General features: G+C 38.7%; 1 protein-coding gene across 4 annotated transcripts in view; it reads right to left on the bottom strand.

Moving 5' to 3' along the window:
• The window catches only part of LOC149310020 (cyclin-Y), a 122431-nt gene that overhangs the window by 4940 nt on the left and 96993 nt on the right, over positions 1 to 20498 (bottom strand). For 3 of the 4 annotated variants that reach the window (XM_089533502.1, XM_089533503.1, XM_089533504.1), the window contains 6 exons: positions 17289 to 17389; positions 13647 to 13682; positions 11493 to 11550; positions 11234 to 11353; positions 3092 to 3258; positions 1467 to 1629 (listed from right to left, as the gene is read on the bottom strand). In XM_089533502.1, the coding sequence (XP_089389628.1) occupies positions 1467 to 1629; positions 3092 to 3258; positions 11234 to 11353; positions 11493 to 11550; positions 13647 to 13682; positions 17289 to 17389 (645 nt within the window). The remainder of the gene's footprint in view (positions 1 to 1466; positions 1630 to 3091; positions 3259 to 11233; positions 11354 to 11492; positions 11551 to 13646; positions 13683 to 17288; positions 17390 to 20498) is intronic. The other variant, XM_089533505.1, reaches the window with a different exon arrangement.

Raw genomic sequence — 20498 nt, 5'->3', positions numbered from 1 at the left:
GGCCAATGTTACCCTATCATATCTTCTAACCTCTAAATATTATTTGAATTTTTGAAGGCTTAAACTAAGTTTGTTTTAGACAAAATTCCTCTCAATTTTTTTAAAAAATCATATTTATTAACAATACAAACATCACATTATTAGGGACTATGTAATACTTAGCTTTATTATCTAATTAGCTGATTAAATTATGTTGAAGATGATAGTCCCAGTACCTCAACTGTTTGGAAAAGGCAGATGACAAAAGATCTACCTTTACACTTTAATGGCCATGGCTCAGTGCCATGGAATTCTGAGAATTGTAGTTTGCTGTGGCACCAGAGCAGAGCAGTTAAAGACCCAAAACAGATAGGCCAAAAGGGACACCATTGGGCCATGTTGGGGGCTTGGCATTTACACAATGCACACCTCAACTGCAGCCAGAAACTGTGCTGAAGCTGCCAAAACCTGGAATTCAATCCTGGGAATTATAGTTTATTATGGCACCAGAGCTCTCTGACAGAGAAAGCTAAATGTCTCACAAAACTACAGTTCCCAAAATTACCTAACACTGAGCCAGGGCAGTTTAAGTGGTCTCAAATTGGATTATTTTTGCAGTGCGTTTTAGATATAAGACAAATAAATTGGTAGCATAAGCATTCATAGACGTCAGTCAATGAAAACTTATGCTATTAACTTCTTTCTCTTAGGTCATACCATAGAACAGTGATGGCGAACCTATGGCACGCATGCCAGAGGTGGCACTCAGAGCCCTCTCTGTGGGCACACATGCTGTCGCCCTAGCACAGAGTTTGTCAGAGTTTCTTACTAGAAAGTTAGAGGGACGTGGCACTTTGCAAGAAATAAGGGGTGTCTGGGTTGCAGTTTGGGCACTTGGTCTGTAAAAGGTTCACCATCATTATTTATAAAATATTTATTTATTTATAAAAATAAATAAATCACTGCCATAGAAGATCCCTTTGTACAAGATCCTTTTGCAGAGCAAATGTAAGACATCTAGGTATGAGCAATTTTCAACATCTCACTCTTATGCTGGCTATTGGCCATAATAAATGAATGGAACATATCATTCTTTGCCATGCTAGAATTTGACTCAGTATGCCTAGGGTGGATTTTACTCTTATTTTCTGAGAAAAGGATGTAAGTAAACAACACAGAAATAGGCATGTGAGAAAGACAGGCAGGCTCACCTGATTATGTCAAACCCAAACCCTTGGCTTCTCCTGTTTCATCTGAGTGCAAAAATCTCTATGCTACTTGGGAAACACATTCTTCTAGAAGGGGAAGGGTGGCACAGTGTGTAATTGGTGGCAATAACAGAGAATTTACCAAGGTCAAAGTGCTGAATATCCATCCCCCATGGCAGGTAGCACATTTAATAGTGTTGCATTCAATAAACCTAGGCAACTGTGTAAAATTAGAAAAAAGCAAGCTTTCTGTGTCCATAAGGAGAGCAAGGGTCTCACCTCAAGTTTACACGCCCTTTCCCTGCTGAGGGGCTCCAGTGGAAAGCTCAGGTTGTTTGCTTCAGCGAGGGAGCGCAAATCAAAATAATACTTGGCATAAACACTGGAAGGGACATTGATGTTGAACTGCAGCAACTCAAGAAACTGTCGTTCTAATTCATTCCTGCAAAAATAAATGATATGACAAATCTAAAGATTCATGTTAATAACCAACCTGTAGAACTATAATTTACTTCAGTTTTTTAACACACTAATGGGAGAGAAAGCCAGAGAAAGTAAATATATCAGAAGCTTGTCACACACATCTTCAATCCATGCAGTTTCAAGAATATATCTCCTCTCCTCATGTTTAGATGCAATAAATGTAATTTTCACTTAAGCATTTACTTTTTTATACTCATAGAATATCAACTACTCGTTTTCTGTAGCATGCTTGTGCCTCACCACACAGCCAAATTGCCAAGGATGAAATGTAATACCAGATGCTCAACAGTATTTTTTTTTTAAATAAAACTGAAAAAGTGTATTCAATCAGATCCATGCTGTGCTTGCTTGTGATTTACCTATTTAGATAATTCAATGCACATTTTGACTTGTAAAAATAATTCTGTATTTCAACTTGTGAATAATATAATATAATTTTGGGGGAAAAGAAATTCTCTTATTTTACATGCTTCTACACAGGGCTTTTAATACACTACCGCATATCAGCCCAATGTAGAACTACTTTCTCAAGCCTATACAAACAATGTTTTCCTGTCCAGAAAATATAATGACAGGAAAAGTAGAAAAGGAAGTATGTTAGTCAAACTAAGTTATGGGGCAGGGCACCACCCTACTGTTACAAAAACTGCAAGCCACTCTTAGGAGTTTTTTTGCTAGTCTTCTATTCAGTATCTCCTTTCCCCATGTTTTTGCTTCTCCCCCTGAATGGTAAATCAACAATTACATAAATCCCATTGATTCAATGCGTCTACTTTAGTTCAAGCTAGCAATAGTATTTAGTGTGGGAGTAAGAACAGCTTTTCAGGTTGTTGTTGAACTACAAGTCCCATCAGCTCTAGCCACCCTAGTTGATGTTGAGGTTCAACACCATCTGAAGATCTGCAATTTCCATCCCTGAATTAGCCCTATTTTGCTTTAATGTGCCTCCCACTGATATCAATAGGACTTAAATCATAACTTCTCTCATGATTTCAGTGGTATCTAAATAATTTTGTGTGGCACCAGTCATTTTTTTAACTGAATGGATTTATATTTATGAAGCAGTTTTACAGAAAAATACATACATATGTGGTACATCATGCAAACCATATTGAAGTAATTTTTCATACAATTTTAAATTTTGTAATTTTAATTACAAAAAAAGCAGGCAAAACAACATTCACTCCCATTTGTAAATCAAAAAATCAGGAGCATCTGCACTCAGAGTATATAACAAAAGTAGGCCATCTGGTATCTCCCCCTCCCACAATGTTTTAGATTACAATCACCATAATCCTTAGCTATGCTGTGAGGTTGATGGTCACTTTAATCTAAAACATCAGAAGAGTACCAGTTTTCCCACAGCTGATGTACATTCAATAAAAGGATATGATAAAATCAAGTCAGCATAGTGAACTCACATGTCCTCAACTGTGATATCTTTCAGGATCTGACAGTAATCCACATTCCACACTGCCTGGTCATCCCAAACTTTTGACGCCAGTAGAATTGCACCCAGCACAATTCGCTTCCAGTTTGCTGGACAAATATCTATTTCTGCGTAAGTTAAAAGTCTTTCAAGATACACCTGAAAAGACACATTATGATAGGAGTTCATTGGATTCCCCTTGTTATATAGAAACTGAAGGGAAAAAATCAAGAAAAACAAGAACACTACACTCCTGATTGTTGACCTCAGAATGGAGAGTTTGGAAAATGTTAATCCTGTAAATGACAGAACATAATAAAAGCAAGACCTACATTTCCAATTATGTTCAGTTCTTACATCAGGGGTGTGCGTGTGTGTAAACTTGCCCTGTCTGTAATTATACTTAACATAAGAACTGCATTGCTGGTTGTTGTTAATTGACCTTGAGTTGACTCCAACTAATGGCACCCCTGTGGATGAGACTTCTCCAAGACCCATTATTATTATTATTATTATTATTATTACTACTACTATTAACTTTTATTTATAAAGTGCTGTAAATTTACACAGCGCTGTACATACAATCTTTTAGTTAGATGGTTCCCTGTCCTCAGGCTTACAATCTAAAAAGACACGACACAAAAGGAGAAGGGAATGGTGGTGGGGAAGGGGATCAGGTCCAGCAGTTTTTCTCCACCTCAGAGGCCTGGACCAAGACAGATGGACTGGAGGAAGGGTTGGCTTCTTAATGGATGGTTAAAAGGAGGCATCCTCGGTCAGAGAGGGGCTTGCCCCTGGGAATGCATCTCTAAACAATATAGTCTTTAATATTGTCCTCCATTGCTCTGCTCAGGTTCTGTAAATTCAGGCCCTGAACTCCCTGATTAAGTCTATCCATCTAGTATGAGGTCTTCCTCTCTCTGCTGCCTTCTACCTTCCCTAGTATTATTGTCTTTTCTAGCAAGTCATGCCTTCTCATGATGTGGCTCCAATACAACATCTTCAATTCAGTCGTTTTGGCTTCCAGACAGAGTTCAGGCCTCATCTGGCCAGGGACCCATTTGTTTCTCTTTTGAGTTGTCCATAGTATCCTCAGCACTCTTCTCTAGCACCACACCTGAAATGCGTTTTCTTTCTGTCAGCTTTTTTTCACTTTCCAGCTGTTGCACCCGTACTTAGTAATGGGGAATATAATGGCTTAGACGATTCTGACTTTAGTGTACTGCTGTATATTTTGACACTTCAGGATCTTGCCTCCTCCTTTCATGGCAGCCATTTCCATTCTTAGTCTTCTTATTTCTTGACTGCAATATCCATTCTTATCAAAGTTTGATCTAAGGTATGCATTTCTAGAAATAATTAAAAACCTGATTACTTTTTAAAATGTCATTTTAAAGTCTTGCCAATACTATGTGTTCTCAATGTCTGAGCTGATGTCCATCTGACCAGTAGCTGACCTACAAACATCTACACTGGAAACATTTGGGAAACATTTGTTTTCAAAATTGATCAAAAGAGGCGGGTGGAAATATCTCATGAGTCATTTTAAAAATGGCAGAGAAAAGGATTGGAAGTATCAACCCTGACCTTTGATACAGCTCAAATATACTTTTTCCCACTGGCCTCTCTTCCCCACAGCAGCTGGCACAAAAGGCAACAACATTATGAAGCTCACCTATTCCATTCTTACATGTAAGCACATGTAAGAGATTGGACTGAAGGTAAAACAGGACAAATAAAAATGGATTCATGCTGTCACTTCTCCTAACCCACTCCAAAGTGCTGACATTTGCAATTACCAAAAGGTATTTAACAGTATTTAAATGACAAAAAGCAGTTAAAACAATAGAATTAAAAGGTCCTTCCTTTAAAACCCTTCTGTTCTTGTCAGGACAGAATGATAGCAGAGAAGGGGCCATTCTAGCCTCCCTGGGAAGAGAAATCAAGACCTACACCTGCTAAGAAGGCTTTGTCTCTTGTCCCCACCAACCATACCTATTGCCTGAACACCACCACCACCACCACCAACAATAATAATAGGATTTATTTATATACCACCCAATCACTGGGAATCCGAGCGGTTTATAACAGAGGGGATAATAGACAGTTCCCTGCCCTCAGTAGCAGAAGTTCCTGCAGTCACTTGGAACAGATGCAGATCTAACAGATGGGAGTACAAAGAACTATCTTTCTGCTTACTGTAGGTTAAGCAATGAATATGGGTAAAGGGTGTGGGGATTCTAATGTGGGGCTGCTCCTACCAATTTGTACTAATACTTATATATAGCATATGTCACTAAAGTCCATGGTGCACAAAGATACAATTTTATGGAACAAACTGTGGGAACAAGCTAAGGCTGCATACCTCTTCACACTAACTGGACAGTAAGTTCCACTGACTTCAATAAAACTAACTACTGAGTAGACATATACAGGTTTGGGCTGTAAAACAGCAATTTTAGGGCTGTAAGGTCTAAAATCAAGAATGAGCCCTGGTGACGCAGTGGTTAAATGCCAGTACTGCAGCCACAAGGTTGTAAGTTTGATCCCAGGCAGGGCTCCAGGGTTCACTCAGCCTTCCATCCTTCCGTAGGTCAGCAAAATGAGTACCCAGCTTGTTGGGGGTAATTGGCTTACACATTATAAACTGCTTAGGGAATGCTAGTTCACTTATAAGCGGTATAGACATGTACTTGTTATTGTTATTATGTTCAATGGAGCTTACTCCCACATAACTATACATAGGACATAGCCTAAATCTTGATTAGTTGTCTTCTGCTAACCTAGTCAAGTTTAAAAGTCAAATAAACAACAACAACAAAATCCCTCTCCCGACAACAAGAAGATTTTGGGGAACAATATCTCAGCCAACAATTTAAACAAAAAATTCAGACATTCAATTATTTCAATTAGTGTTCATTAAAACTTCCACTATGGGTTATCATAATTTAACTGTCTTCCCTTCTGATTTAAATTTCACCACTAATTGGTGTAAAGAAGGCAGCTTCACAGAGCTGTTGGAAAATTAGATAGATTGTGTTTAATTATGACTTCCCTTTTCTTGCAGCATTAAAATTTTAATTGGAAAACAAGACTTAATTAAAGGCATTGAGGACTGGCAATTCCCCCTCCCCTTTTATCTGCTGGAGACCTGTATTTCCAATGCATAGGAGGAATCCACCAAGCACTGTGACTACAACAAGCCCTACCAAAATTAACAGCGATTGTACAGTGAAAGTAGACTGGGCAAATGATCATTGTCTTCTATATACCTTCAGCATATTGGGAAAATGATGGAGTAAAAATGTAATTGCATTTTAACAATGAAAATTGTAACATTTCATCAGATTCTACTTAGAATAAAAGAGAAAGTAACTCTGGAAAATTCTCAGATCAAACATCTGAGTAATGCTGAAGAAAGCACCCAAGTTTTAGTATGAGTAGACAAATGTCTCAGGGATGGTCTGTACATCTTTCCTGACTACTTGCCAAACATGCAGCTATTGATTCATCCCACTTTTGTCTACTTCAAAGGGAGGACCAAAGGAGAAGTAAGTGAATGCAAAGCATGTATGTTGAGTGTGTATGTGCAAGGGAAATGCAGTATGTAGAATACCATTTGCTTGGATTGTTAAACAGCAGTTCCCCAAGGAAACAGTGCAAACTGGCTGACAAGATTACTTGACAAAGCACACAACAGTCTCCAGGTCAGGGCTGCACTACAATGTGAATGGCTGTGTAAAGGCTGGAAGGTCAAGGCTGCTCATTTCCTCAAAACCCAGGCCTCAAAACTCATAGTGCTCAGAATGATTATATTCTGCAAACCAAAGATTTACTAGCCTGAAACAAGCCCCAGGAGATGGAATTTTCAAGGTCCCTTCCAATGACAGGAAATCTGAAAGTGAGCAGAAAAATAGTTGATGTGGTTTTGAACCCTGTAAGCAGACAGCCAGTAAATGAACAACTTCCCTTTTGATTCCTTGCAGGCCTCCTGACAGAAAAGGATCTAGCTAGGAGTGATTCCAGCTATTTCAAAGCAATAAACACAGCCACTTGTATATATTCTGAAGGATCCATTCCCTCTGCTTCTCATACTTCTGGTTTAATGCTGTAGTGCAGAAAGCCAACCTACAAATACAACTGGACAAGCCCTGTACTAAGCAGTGCCCTATTACACAAGCAGCTTGCTCCAGGTGGCTCATAGTTGGAGGCTGAAGCCAGCACAGTTGTTTGGGGCAAAGTGAAGGCCACAAGCTGAAAAGACTGTTGTCTGGAACCCTGTGAAATTCTGTAATGGGGCACAGCAATTGCACTACCCACTCCCAATCCATCACATCTGGAAGCCCTGTGACTATCTCAAGATCACCTTAAAAGCTCCAAGCCAGGAGACCATTTGAACCATGTCTTCCTGGGGCCAGTACTCAAGTCAATGCATTACCTCGTAGTTGTAGGGAAACAGAAAGGCAGCAGAAAACAACAGCAAAAATAAGGCTGTAGTAAGAATACTAGGAATGGGAAGGGCAGCCATGAAATTACTAGACAGGATCCTAAAGTGTAATGATATACAGCAGAGCACTAAAGTTAGAAATGTCCATGCCATTATATTCCCCATTATCATGTACGGGTGTGAGAGCTGGACAGTGAAGAAAGCTGACAGAAAGAAAATCAACTCAGTTGAGATGTGGTATTGGAGAAGAGTGCTGAGGATACCGTGGACAGCCAGAAAGACAAACAAATGGGTCCTTGACCCGATTAATCTTGAATACTCCCTCAAAGCAAAGATGATGAAACTGAAGTTGCCATACTTTGGCCACATCATGAGAAGACATGACTCACTAGAAAAGATAATAATGCCAGGGAAGGTAGGAGGCAACAAAAAAGAGGAAGACTACATGACAGATGGCTAGACTCAACCAGGAAGGTCACAGTCCTAAATTTACAACAACATTTATTTATATTCTGCCTTTTCTCAAAGGAAACAAGACCTAACCATAGCAGTGGAGGATGGGATGGGTGGGTTGGAAAAGTCTCAACAACAGACAGTTAATAATAACAACAAAACATCCAGAATTGGCTTGATATACAGAATCTCTTCCTCCATGCAGAGGAAAAACTCTCAAGCTCTGTAGCACAAACAGATAATCAAAACTAGGCGTCTTCAAGGGTTTTACTCTGCCTCATAAATATATCCTAAGAGGTACAAATGCAAACTGAAACGCACACAGCAACATAGCACAGCTGCCATCAAATAAGACTGCACAGCTGACAGAGCAAAGGGTTTGCATATGGGAGTGAGCTACCTTAAACAGTTCAGAGTAGAAATTTCTCGAATTATCTGTCTGCTTTTGTAAAATTACCTTAATAAAAACCCAGGTCACTGAGGATTGTTGGGTTTTTTTAAATAGAAAAGCATAGTAGCAGAATGACTGAGCATTTACTGCCATTTCAACTCCTTGAAAAATCTTCTTTAAACATAAAGCCTTATTTTAAAGTGGAGAACTCTCACCTTCATCTATTCCAATTGTTTCAACTTGTCTCAGCAGGACATGCAGAATGGATGTGTGTGTGTGTGTGTTTAAATATCACTTCACATCAACCATAAATGTGTGCCAGTCACTCACACAGCCCTTTCAGCATCCATCAGCTCTTATTAATGCCCTTGTTACTTACTGATAGTTGTCCAAGATTCTTTGCCTGAAGCTACAGTGATTTAAGACTTAGCTTACTAATATGGAAAAATTCCAGCTTGTAACATCCTCAGGATGCCAGCACGATGACCATCCCCACCTGTGTGTTATATTAATCAATCAGCAGGGGAGTCTGTAACAGTATCCCTTGGCCTGTTCCACAGATAATCCAGTCTAGGCTCTTTAAATAGATCTCTTTACTGTACTGTATATAATAATGGCTAAAACCACCCCTATGTCACATTGCCTAGTGAGCTTCTGTACATTTATCTGGGTCTTACTGAACAAGGCACTTGAGTATCTTTTCTAGGAAAGCATTTTTACAACCGAATTACTGTCCTAAGGGAAGATCAAAGCTGGAGAGAAGGGAAAGGGAGCTATAGTCTTTTGGTTTTTTTTAATCATTAAAAAAGCTCCTTTGTCTAGATTTTTAGGAGGAAAGCCTCATAAGCTCACTGAAATTTTTTTTAGTTCTCTTAGGGGGCATTTATATCAACTAATTTATTTTTACTGTTTGTTTTATTACAGTGCTATCTTGCCTTTACTCCAAGGAATACAAGATGGCAAAGCCCACCCCCCACTTGGCAGCATTTCTTCCTCACAACAACTCTGTGAGTAGGTAGTAGTTAGAAATTATAACTGGTACAAGATCATCCAGTCAACTTTGCAGATGACTGGATGCTTTTACCCTTACAGCTGTACTATTTCTGCAGTTGCTCCTTTTTCACACCACCTAATATCTCTATTATTTGTAAGAGCTGCCACAGAAAATTCAGCAACCTAGTAGATCCAGGCAAATTATAACTGGTACAAGATCATCCAGGTGCCTATTTTTGGGCTCCAGGCAACTAGGTGACTGAGATTTCCCTAGCATTTCTTTGAGATGTAGTGTGGGTGTGCCAAATGGGGTAACTGGAAAAAATCTGCACCATCAGGCTGACCCACCTAGCTGTATCATCCATACACATAGGGCTGCCATAATTGTCCACTTTTACCAGGGACAAAATGTAGGACAAATTCAAGACCAAACTGTAGGGCAACTGCAGGACAAAACTCAGCTCAAAATGTAGGACATTTAAGGTCCACCATTTTTCTTCAATGTCCTACATTTTGGGCTGAGTTTTGTCCTGCAGTTGTCCTACAGTTTGGTCTTGAATTTGTTCCACATTTTGTCCCTGGTAAAAGTGGACAATTATGGCAACCCTACATACACAGATGCTTTGGACTTTGCCAAGCAAAAGTGGCTACCACACTGCTGTTGCTGCATGTGATGGAGGTGGTCCTCGTTGGCCTTAAAAGAAATGAGTAAACACAACACATCACTTACACATGGAGATCTTAGAAGGCTCAAATGAGGATGTGAAATTCACTCAAAGTCAGCTCTGAAGATCTATGCCTAATGCCTGTGAAGTTCTAAGGTGGTCACCCAAATGTAATACAATGAGCCAACCTATTTCAAATCTTCCTGAGGAAATGGCTCTCTCTGTGTTTGCATAGAGCTGATGCAGTGTTTGTTGAACAATTTGACATTGCATAGCTCTTTTTGAAAAATTAAATATAAAAAACATTTAAACATGTACTGACTAAAGGTAGGGCATACACACAGTTTTTTCCATGCTAGCATAGGACCATATAACAAGAGGAGGAGTGTTTCACTGTGCCACACATAGTGTGTGCGTGTGTTCCAATTCTGACAGCAATAAAGGGCTAAAACTCCCCCTAGCATGCCAGAGTTTGGATCCTTTCTCCCCTCTCCATGATGGCTACACAGTTGTTGAAAAGACTGACTAAATGTGAAGCCAAATGACAAATGTCATATCCAGTTTGTTGCTCTGAAGTGGGCTGTTTGCTCATTAGGAAATTAACAGGTTGTGTGAATCTCATATAAGACTCTGAAACTGAATTTACCATTGAGAATCCTAAAATACAAGGTTTTGTTTTTATTAAAGACCTCCAAAACTAATTTCTTTTCTAGATTCTCTCTCTCTCTCTCTCTCTCTCTCTCTCTCTCACTCAACAATCAGGATTCTAGGAGCTGAAGTTCAAAACATCTGGAGGACCCAAGTTTGGGAACTATTGATCTATATTTATTGGATTTATATCCTGCCTTTCTTTCAAAAAGTATTACTGATATTTCAGAGAAAAGGGGAAAGGAAATAATCTCATAAACTTCACATTTTCACTAAAAATCACAATCAGCATATTTTAAAACATAAGACTGAAGGATTTTGAATGCTGAAACATACCAAAACAAGATTGGAGAAACTGAACACATTTTGCCTAAAGGACAAAGGAGGGTAATTTAGATCCCCCCCAATTAACAAGGACAGAAGTGTTTTAATGGTTTACATACGATCTTTGGAAGATAAACGTGAATGTGTAAACTGAATACCCAGCACAAATTATAATCCAACTCAGTAGTTTATAGTGATGTTTAGCATACTCACCAGGGTGACAATGGCACATTCGGCAGTCAACTGAGCAGCACTGAACAATGTCCGGACAAAGCGATAGATTTGCTTCTGTTCTGGGTCATGTTTGTCATAATCTGGCGGCACTTCGGATTTCTAGTGAAATGACATTGTTAAAAAGGTGAGCAAACTACAAAATAAGTTGGAGAAAGGAAGTAGGAAATAGAGGGAGATGGAGTAAAGTGGTAGAATACACTCTTTGCATTTAAAAATGATAGGGTAGATGAACTTTTACCGAAAGGGGGTGGAGGTTTTCATCAAAAATATCTAGGAGCATCCTTCCATCTGTGTCCCTGGAAAAAGAGAAAGATTAGAAGAAATGACAGGAAAAAAAGCAGAGATGGAGAAGGACACTTCATATATTGAAGGATCTATTTCACACACACACAATCTGTTATTTTGTGGTGTGTTCGTCGACAGCTCCCACAATCTCACAGACAGCATATCTGTATGATTGTGGGAGCTGTGTAATACACTAGAAGGTATTGTCTATGGGATTATGGGAAGTGGTTTTGAGACTATAAGAGATATAGCTCAAATATCTGTAAGGCACCAGTGTGAGAGAAGTCTAACCTATTCCCACACTGGCAGCAGAGAACAAATAATTTACTTGGGGCTTATTCTGATACTGCTCTGAGTCTGCCCCGGGGGGGGGGGGGGGGGGGATCCTACCTGAAAACATTTATCTTATGAAATATCACAACAGGCATAATTAATCTATGGGATTTGCTGCCACTAGATAGGATGATGACCAATAATTTAAAAGGGGGATTTGTAGGACAAGTGTTCAAATGGGTGGAGAAGAAGGAGGACATTTGAAATCCACTGCATCAAGTTATGAGTGCTATATGGAAAGTCAGACACATGATACTAATTATTGGGGGACCCTGCAAACTTTCTGTAGGCATCCGCTGACCACTGTGCAACAAAGGATGCCAAACTAGACAGATTTCAGTTTTGATTCAATTGAGCTTTTCTAACATTATTGAGACTGGGTAGAATTTAGTATCCTCAGGATACAGCAGAGGGCGCATGGACAACATGTTGGACAAAATGGCTAAGGATTCACTTGACAAACATACCACAAACGGAAGATCTAAATTCACACCAGCTATCATCTTCTCTGAAATCCATGCTCAATCTTTGTTCTGAATTCTAAACATTAGCTTTAGAGCAGCCCTGGGGACAGTCACACCACAACCACACCAGTGTAAATGGGAAACACCCATACAATAGGAATAGAACAGAAAATGTAATTCCTCAGCCTGCCAACTACCATAGTTAAGGATGAGCTAATACTGTGTCTGTGCACACTGGAAGAAATGAAACATTGACTTGTCTTTCAGTTTCTGGGAGGGTTTTTGTTTTGCTTTTTGGGGGTTTGTTGTCTTTCCTGCCCTATTCTTTCCCAAGACTGTTAGTTGAACTTCAGTAAGTTACTTTTTTGGATGACCACCTTCAGAATACCCCAGCCACAACAGCCACTGGCCCTGCTGGATGGGTGATTCTGGGAGTTATAGTCCAAAAATAGTAATTCCAAGTTCTGGCTACCAGCATGGTTATTTGGAATCTAGAGGCTGATTGTACAACACCAGTGGCCAGTTACTTCTACGTAAACAGCTTACTACACACAGATGGTAACTGTGTGTATTTAGTATTTTTTCCATATACCTTCTGTTCTACTTTTCTCGGCATCCCTATATTCTGTCTATATTCTACATTCTTGCTATTTTATATGTTTTTAAAAATCCCCTTAAAAACTATGGTAGAATTAGGAAAAGCAAACATATACTTTTTTGGGGTGGCTTAAAGGGGCTTTGTTATATGATATTTTTATATCAAGCCTGACTCTATTATATTTCTGTCATATTTTTAGGATTTCATCTTTAGTAACTATCCTTCTACAAAACTGGTTTCATCATAGCATTTTCCCATGGTGACTGTTAACTATAAACTATTTTTGGTCTGAGTGTTAGCTCCAGGAATCCTGGAGTATCTTGGGCAAGGCTATTGGGCTGTGATTCTAATACTGGTAACATGTGCAGCAGCCCTAAATCCTTATTAGATAGTATTGCTCGCAAACTGTGTCTATAGTGGATAAAGAAGAAAGAGTTAACCAATTAGTAGTCTAAATGCTCTAAAGGCACCAAATCCTATCTGATCTAAGAAGCTAGGCAGGGTCAGCTCTGGTCAATATTTGGATGGGATACCACCAATGAAAACCAGATGCAGTCGGCTGTATTTCAGAGGAAGGAACTGGCAAAAACACTTCTGAGTTTTCTTTGCCTAAGAAAATCCTATGAAATTCATGGGGTTGTCATAAGTTGACAGGTGATTTGAAGGTACATTCACACATCCACACATGTTGCTTATCCCAATATTAACATACCTGTTTTTGATGTGGTAATATATTGCAAGAGCTACACTGTAAAAGAAAATCTAGAATTAGTGACTTGGAATATGAGAGAACATTTTCTATAGCATCACATTACTAAGCTTCTATTCAGAGGGCTCAGCCAACCAGTAGCAGAAGTGACTGCATAGTAAGAGAGACAATAATGGAGATCAACAACAACAAAAATGGTGAACAGCAACTCAATAGCAAAAAAGAACTGAATTCTATTATCTACATTGAGCCTTTTTTCCTTTTTTGGAGTATAACTTTCCCAGCCAGTTATGTCTTGGAACTGTATTCCAAAAACATCAACTTTACCAAACTATGCGTTAGGAACATAAAAACCTCTCAATTTTCCAGTTTCTCTGAACCATACTTGAATTTTCTTTCTGTCCTTCTGTACTAGGTTATAAATTTCTGGGGGTGGGGTTCCTGACATTTCCACATTTTTACATGTTTTTTTCTTAATTTTCACATTTAGTTGCATCATTTATATAATATATGCCTAATAAAGCATCTTTCTATTTTTCCCCAATTGTTTTGTGTGCACTTTAGTCCTTGGAAATGCTCCCAAAATCCTGTAAAGTGTGTCAATGCTCAAAGACTAATGTGGCGGTGGTGGGGTCAGCAACCCAACTGTCAATGGTCAGATCACTTCCTCATTATGTTTGGCTTGGTGGTAGTGGATCCTCCCTGCAGAGGCAGGGGACTATTTAACATTGTCTGCTCCCAGAAATCTATGGATGGGACTGTACTCCCCCTGAAGAAGGAAGTGCTTAGTTTAGGAGTATTCTTAGATCTATTTTTATCACGGCAGACTCAGGTGGTCTCAAAGTGCTTGGGATCCATTTCAACTGGTCCACTAATGATGGCCTTTCCTAGACAGGGATAACTTAGCCCCAGTAGTCCATGGACTGGTAGCTGCTTAATTAGATTACTGCAATGCACTCCATGTAGGGCTGCCCTTGAATATGATTTCAAAGTTGCAGTAAGTAGCAGATAGACTGCCAACCAAATCATCACACAAAACTCACATATCACTAGTTTTAAAGGAATAGCACTGGCTAACAATGCATGTTTAGTTTGAATTCAAGGTGCTGGTAGTGACATTTAAAGCCCTAAATGTTTGGGAGCATAATACGTAGAGAGGCATCTCTCCATATATGCACCTGCCCAAGGTTTAAGGCCTGCTGGAAGGTCCTCTATGTTCCATCAATCAGATAAAAATTATCATGGATCGGAAAAGACTTTTTATAATTAAATATGAAAAGGAAGAGCAGGCCATTCAGATACCAAATAAGGGGCCATAGGACCTAGAAGGGGTATAGTTGTCCTAGGAGAAATGTATAGTAACATCTGCAGACAACCTATTGCTTTAACTATACATTCAGGAGATTAAGATAAACGTTTAATACATAAAAGATTTATCACCTCTATTTGTCCGTGATTTTATAAAAGGCACAAGCCATAAAAAGCATGAACATTAAATATAAAAGACAAATCAATGTGTGGTGTGGTTCTACAATTTCTTCTGAGAAGAACCTGTACAAAAAAACCCTCCCTCCCTCTCTGGTGAATTACAAGTTAAGACAGACAGTGTGTTCCAATTATACTATGATGTGCCTCTTGGGAACAAAAAACTGAAAAAAATATGGAATGACATAAGAGGATTATTTGTGAATATGTTCTGAGAGTTCCCAACATTTCAATACAGAAATATGCTAGCATTTGGATACCATGGGTGTTCTGAATTGTACTTTTTCAAATCAAATTTGAAAAGTAAATTGAATGTCAGTTATCTTTAGAGGCTAACAGCTTCTGATATGTTTGTATTTATGTGTGTATTCATACGTGCCCCTAGTCTTACAATCTTCAGGGAAGGGCACTGCATCAGTCCCACCACCCTCATTAGTTTGTCCGGTAAGAAAAATGGAAGGGGCCTTCTCAGTGTCTACTCCTGTGCCTTGGAATTCCCTACCTTCTTTTTATTGATAGGCAAAGTCTTTTTTATTTAGACATGCTTTCAGCTATCAACTGGTTGGAGCTGAAAAGGCTTTTTAAAAAAACTTACGTGTGCGCTGTTTTCTCCTATGTTTTGAATGTGCTTTTGGCTGTTTGAAATTAATGTTTTCACTGGATTGTTTAACTGGTCTTAAACCTTGGTGTTACATTCTATTTTAACCTATATAGTAAGGCATCATGGGTTCCATATTTAGGGAAATATATGACATACTGGTAAATAAAATAAAGTATTAGAAGTCTAATCTTATCATTTAAAAAAAATGACCATAGCAGAAAAATCTATTAAGTCCTTTTTATTCAAAATTGTTTGCATTTTTTATGTCCTTTCATTACATAATGTTGGAAACTGAGACACATTGGGGGGGATTAATATGAGTTACTACACCATCTTAGATATATCTCAATATCTTGAAGCAAACATCAAAATCCATCAAAATCCAGCAAATATAGTAAATGATTATCAAACAAACACATTTTAGCACTTAACTGGGCAATTTCTGAACTGCCCAACTAAGTGCAAATGATTTGCCCTGGGTAAATCCAGAAACACTTTCTTAGCAAACAGCATTTCAATACATGCCCCAAAGGGTGCATTTTTAATTTGTCATCTTGAGGAGGAGAGAGGCCTGGCCTGAAAGAAAAAGAGCCGACCACCATCTTGAGGGGGAGAGAGGCCTGTTATGTTTTATTTTGACTTTGGATATTGTATTGTACTTCCTGTTGTACACCGCTTTGATCTAATTTGGAAAAGCGGTATATAAATAAACATTATTATTGTTATTGTTATTATTATTATTATTATTATTAACACAGAAGCATATCCACCTTTGAGCACTGTCAGCAACAGGAGAAGTAAAAATGTATTCCTTTTTTTTCCAGCAGTAAAAGCAGAATATAATATGGCAGTCTTTATCTGGTATGACACAGGATTAAGATGCAGATAAAACAAGAGGCAAGCAAGCAGATTTGTATGTTATGGGTGATAAAAACCAGATTTTTATCACTGCAAGACAATAATCTGAATGTTGCCTTCAGATATTAGGAGAAGTTCTTAACAAGCAAGTATGTATGAGAATTACTGGAGGGTTTCATTTAAAGTAAACTCAGAGAGACTATAGTCTTCAGTGACATATTTGGAAATGTCCACTGTACTTGTCGTGCTGTGTATAAGAGCAGAAAATAAGAAATGACTACCAACAAGGCTCCAGACTAACATATATGGAATCCAGTCAGTACATATATGGGCTTCTAAAATTATGCTGGCAGCAACGTGGAGGAACCACACTTTCATGAGAGTGAATTTAATCCAGGACTTTTCCCATTACCCAATAGCACCACAGAGGCCTATACCAATGGTGTAACATTTTTATATGTTAGAATGAGGAAGAGCTGTCTTTTATTCCCCGTTCCTCCCAAACACAGTCAGAATAGTTCCACTGAAACTGATACATAAGATCTGTCAGCATACCTCACAGAATTCCCATGGAAAAATGGCAGGAGACTTGGCCATTTGTTTTTCTCACCTCTTTTTTCAGAGGGCCTTTGTTAAAAGCAATTATCCAGCAATAATTAAAAACAACATCTATTTGAGCCAAGGAATGCAACCATACCCACCATTTAATTGTATACTTGAGGTTGGGCTGACTGACTGTGCTGTCATCCAGGAAAATAGTGGAACAGGAACTGTATTTCCTTCTCAACTGACCAGGAGGGTGCTAGAAAACAAACACATGAAAAGGACATTGGCAGTCACGTAATTCCAGAGGACTTTTCTTCCTTAGACAATACAACTTGAGTAAACAGTTCCTCTCTAGTCTCCTTGCACATGTACAGTCATATTCAACAAGCATCAGGGGAAAATGTTTGGGTGTCAGATGAATCAGACAAATGACACTGTGCCAGCCATTCAATTCCAAAGACCAATCTGAAGACCGCCACATATCAGCATCTGCAAAGAAAACCTGAATAAATTTCAACAATGAATAGTATTGAAAGGACTGAGGCAACAATGTCTGTAGGGGTTCATAAACAGAAAGCACACACCACACTTTCATTTTAAAACACATCAGCTAAAGACCAAAGACATTTATATTCAGCCATCACCACACCCATCCAACCTCCTCTATAATAAAAAAAGGAAGATTTGAAATGAAAGAAAAGAAAATGAAAGAAAAGGTCCACCAATTGGATGTTTTCTTGAAGGTAGACGTATTTGCTTATTCCATCTTCAGAAGTATAAACATCATCTGGCAGACCCCATTTGGTTTGGCCTTTCTTTTTAACATAAAGGAAATATAGAGGCCTAAATCAATGTTACTTCCAACTAACATAGCCCCAGTGAAGTTAAAGAGACTTGCCTCAGTTTTATTAACAGGATCTACTGATTTGGCTGGATCTACTTTAGTTGGGACCAACACTGGATTTAGGCCAAAGAAACCTATGTTCAACTGTGGGTCGCGACCCCTTTGGGGGTTGAACAACCCTTTCACAGGGGTTGCCTAAGACCATCGGAAAACACATACTATGAAGTAGCAACAAAAATAATTTTATCATTGGGGGTCACCACAACATGAGGAACTGTATTAAAGGGTTAGGAAGGTTGAGAATCACTGAGCTAAGGGCTGATACTGTATCTTCTGAGTCTCATTCATTCAAGTGGCACACTATGAGGGTGTCATCAGCCTTCAGTTTTGGTAATTGTTTTCAAATTGAATGGCTAAGGCAAACAGAAGGGCATGCTGTGACTAGTTCATCACTGTAACATTTATTTCAAGACCAACAATGTGCCAGGCAGCGTACAGAACAGGAGGAAGGAAGGGAGGATTAATCAGGAAAATGCACTGAAAAGGTTACATACTCTAATCCACCCCAAGGCAGCTGAATGATTCAGCCAAGAAATGGCTTAAGTGGTGAACCAGTAATAATTGTGCAGCTGTATACTAATCAAGAACTAAACAATCATGGGAAGGTGTGAAAACATTGCAAAAATATCTATTATCTGGTGCTAAATGAGGAAACAGCTCAGGTGCTTTACAACTTCTGTCTCACCATCTGTTGCTTTATATGTCTAAACCTCTAAGCACAGTTTGGAACCACAAAATCCATTTCTAAGAGAAAGCAGAGCAAACTAGCAAAAACTTAAACTTAGGTCTTTCCAAAGGCTGAGCAATAATATAAAAATCTATCTAATACATATTATTGACCTATATACACATGCAGGTGAGCTAAATACTAATTGAAAAGGGATCAATCAAGAATGCAATCTACCACCCTAGCTGTTTAACTTGTATGCAGAAAACATCATAAAATGAGCAGGTTTAGACTTGGAAGAAAGAGAAGTGAAGATTGCAGGAAAGCTATCTGTAATCTAAGATAAGCAGATGACACCACTGTCCTACAGACTATGTCTCCCTTATCCAAAATGCTTGGGACCAGAAGTCTCAACAAGAACGTCATTTATGTTTTGTATACAGCTTATACGTGTGGCCGGAAGGCCACTTTCTGCACAATATTTTTAACACTTCTGTGCATGAAACAAGTTTGTGTACACTAAACCATCAGAAAGCAAAGGTATCACTATCTCACCGACCCATGGAGAAAGTGTTAGATTTTTGAAGATTTTAGAGGCTGGAATTCCAGATATAGGAGACTCAACTTGTGGCACAAAACAACTAAGACTTGGAATAATTAATAAGCAAAGTCTAAAAAGAAAGTGCTAAAGCAGGCTTACTGCTGAACATTAAGAAGATAAAAATACTGACCACAGAGGATTTACATAAATTTAATGTAGACAATGAGAAACTGAAATAGTTAAAGATTTCCCATGCCTTGAATCAATCATTAATCAGACTGGAAGGTGTAGTCAAGATATCAGAAGACAAGGAATGGGAAGGGCAGCTATGAAAGAACTAGACAAGATCTGAGGTTCAAAATATAATACAACTAAACACTACACTTAGGATTGTCCATAACATTGTATTTCCCATCACTATGTACAGTATAGCTGTGAGAACTGGACAGCGAAGAAAGCTGATAGTAACAAAATCAACTGTTTTGAGATGTGATGCTGGAGAAGAGTTCTGCAGTTACCATGAACTGCTAAAAAAAAAATGGGTATAAAATAAATCAAACCTTGAACTCTCCCTAGAAGCCAAGATGACCAAACTAAGGCTATCATACTTCTGCCACATCATGAGAAAGCATAACTCACGAGAAAAGACCATGATGCTTGGAAAGATAAAGGACAGTTGGAATTCTGCCCCCCGTGAAATTCCCCATTGGCTTCTGAATTTCTGACTCTACTGTAACCTAAAACTTTAGTTCAGCATTTAAAGATACAGTTCAGGCATCCAAAGGAAGGGGGCAGGCAAAGTGCCCAAAGGAATGTTAACACAGCAAATAAAAAATATATCAAGAGATGGTTTTCAATATCTCACTGTACACAAAACTAGAAATTTGAGGGCTGAAGGAAAATTTCATTGAGGGGTAGAATTCTTAATAGGAAGAACGCCTGCATTTTGCCCCTGGTAGCTACACCTCTGTCTAGGTGTGATGCTCCAAAGCAGGCAGAAAAATCCGCTACACAAACATTATGTCAAAATTTTAGAATGCCGAAGAGAATGGTGCACAGAAAAGAATATTGGGGAACCACAATAATAATCGTTATCACCAACATCACAGTGCTCATTTGGGTTTCTTCTTCTTTGATATATTTTGTTTAAAAGATTAAAAAATCAAAAGCACAAAATGAACTGCCTAAACAGAGCTGACAGAAGACTATAGTGGCAACTGTGGATTCAGTTCAGTTCATTTATGCTGTAGAAT

The sequence above is a fragment of the Sceloporus occidentalis genome, unplaced genomic scaffold (assembly GCF_023333645.1).
Source record: "Sceloporus occidentalis isolate IW3139 unplaced genomic scaffold, rSceOcc1.0.p SCAF_7, whole genome shotgun sequence".
NCBI classification, from domain to species: domain Eukaryota; kingdom Metazoa; phylum Chordata; class Lepidosauria; order Squamata; family Phrynosomatidae; genus Sceloporus; species Sceloporus occidentalis.
The sequence above is the reverse complement of the archived record's forward strand: the minus strand, read 5'-3'. Positions and strand labels throughout refer to the sequence as shown.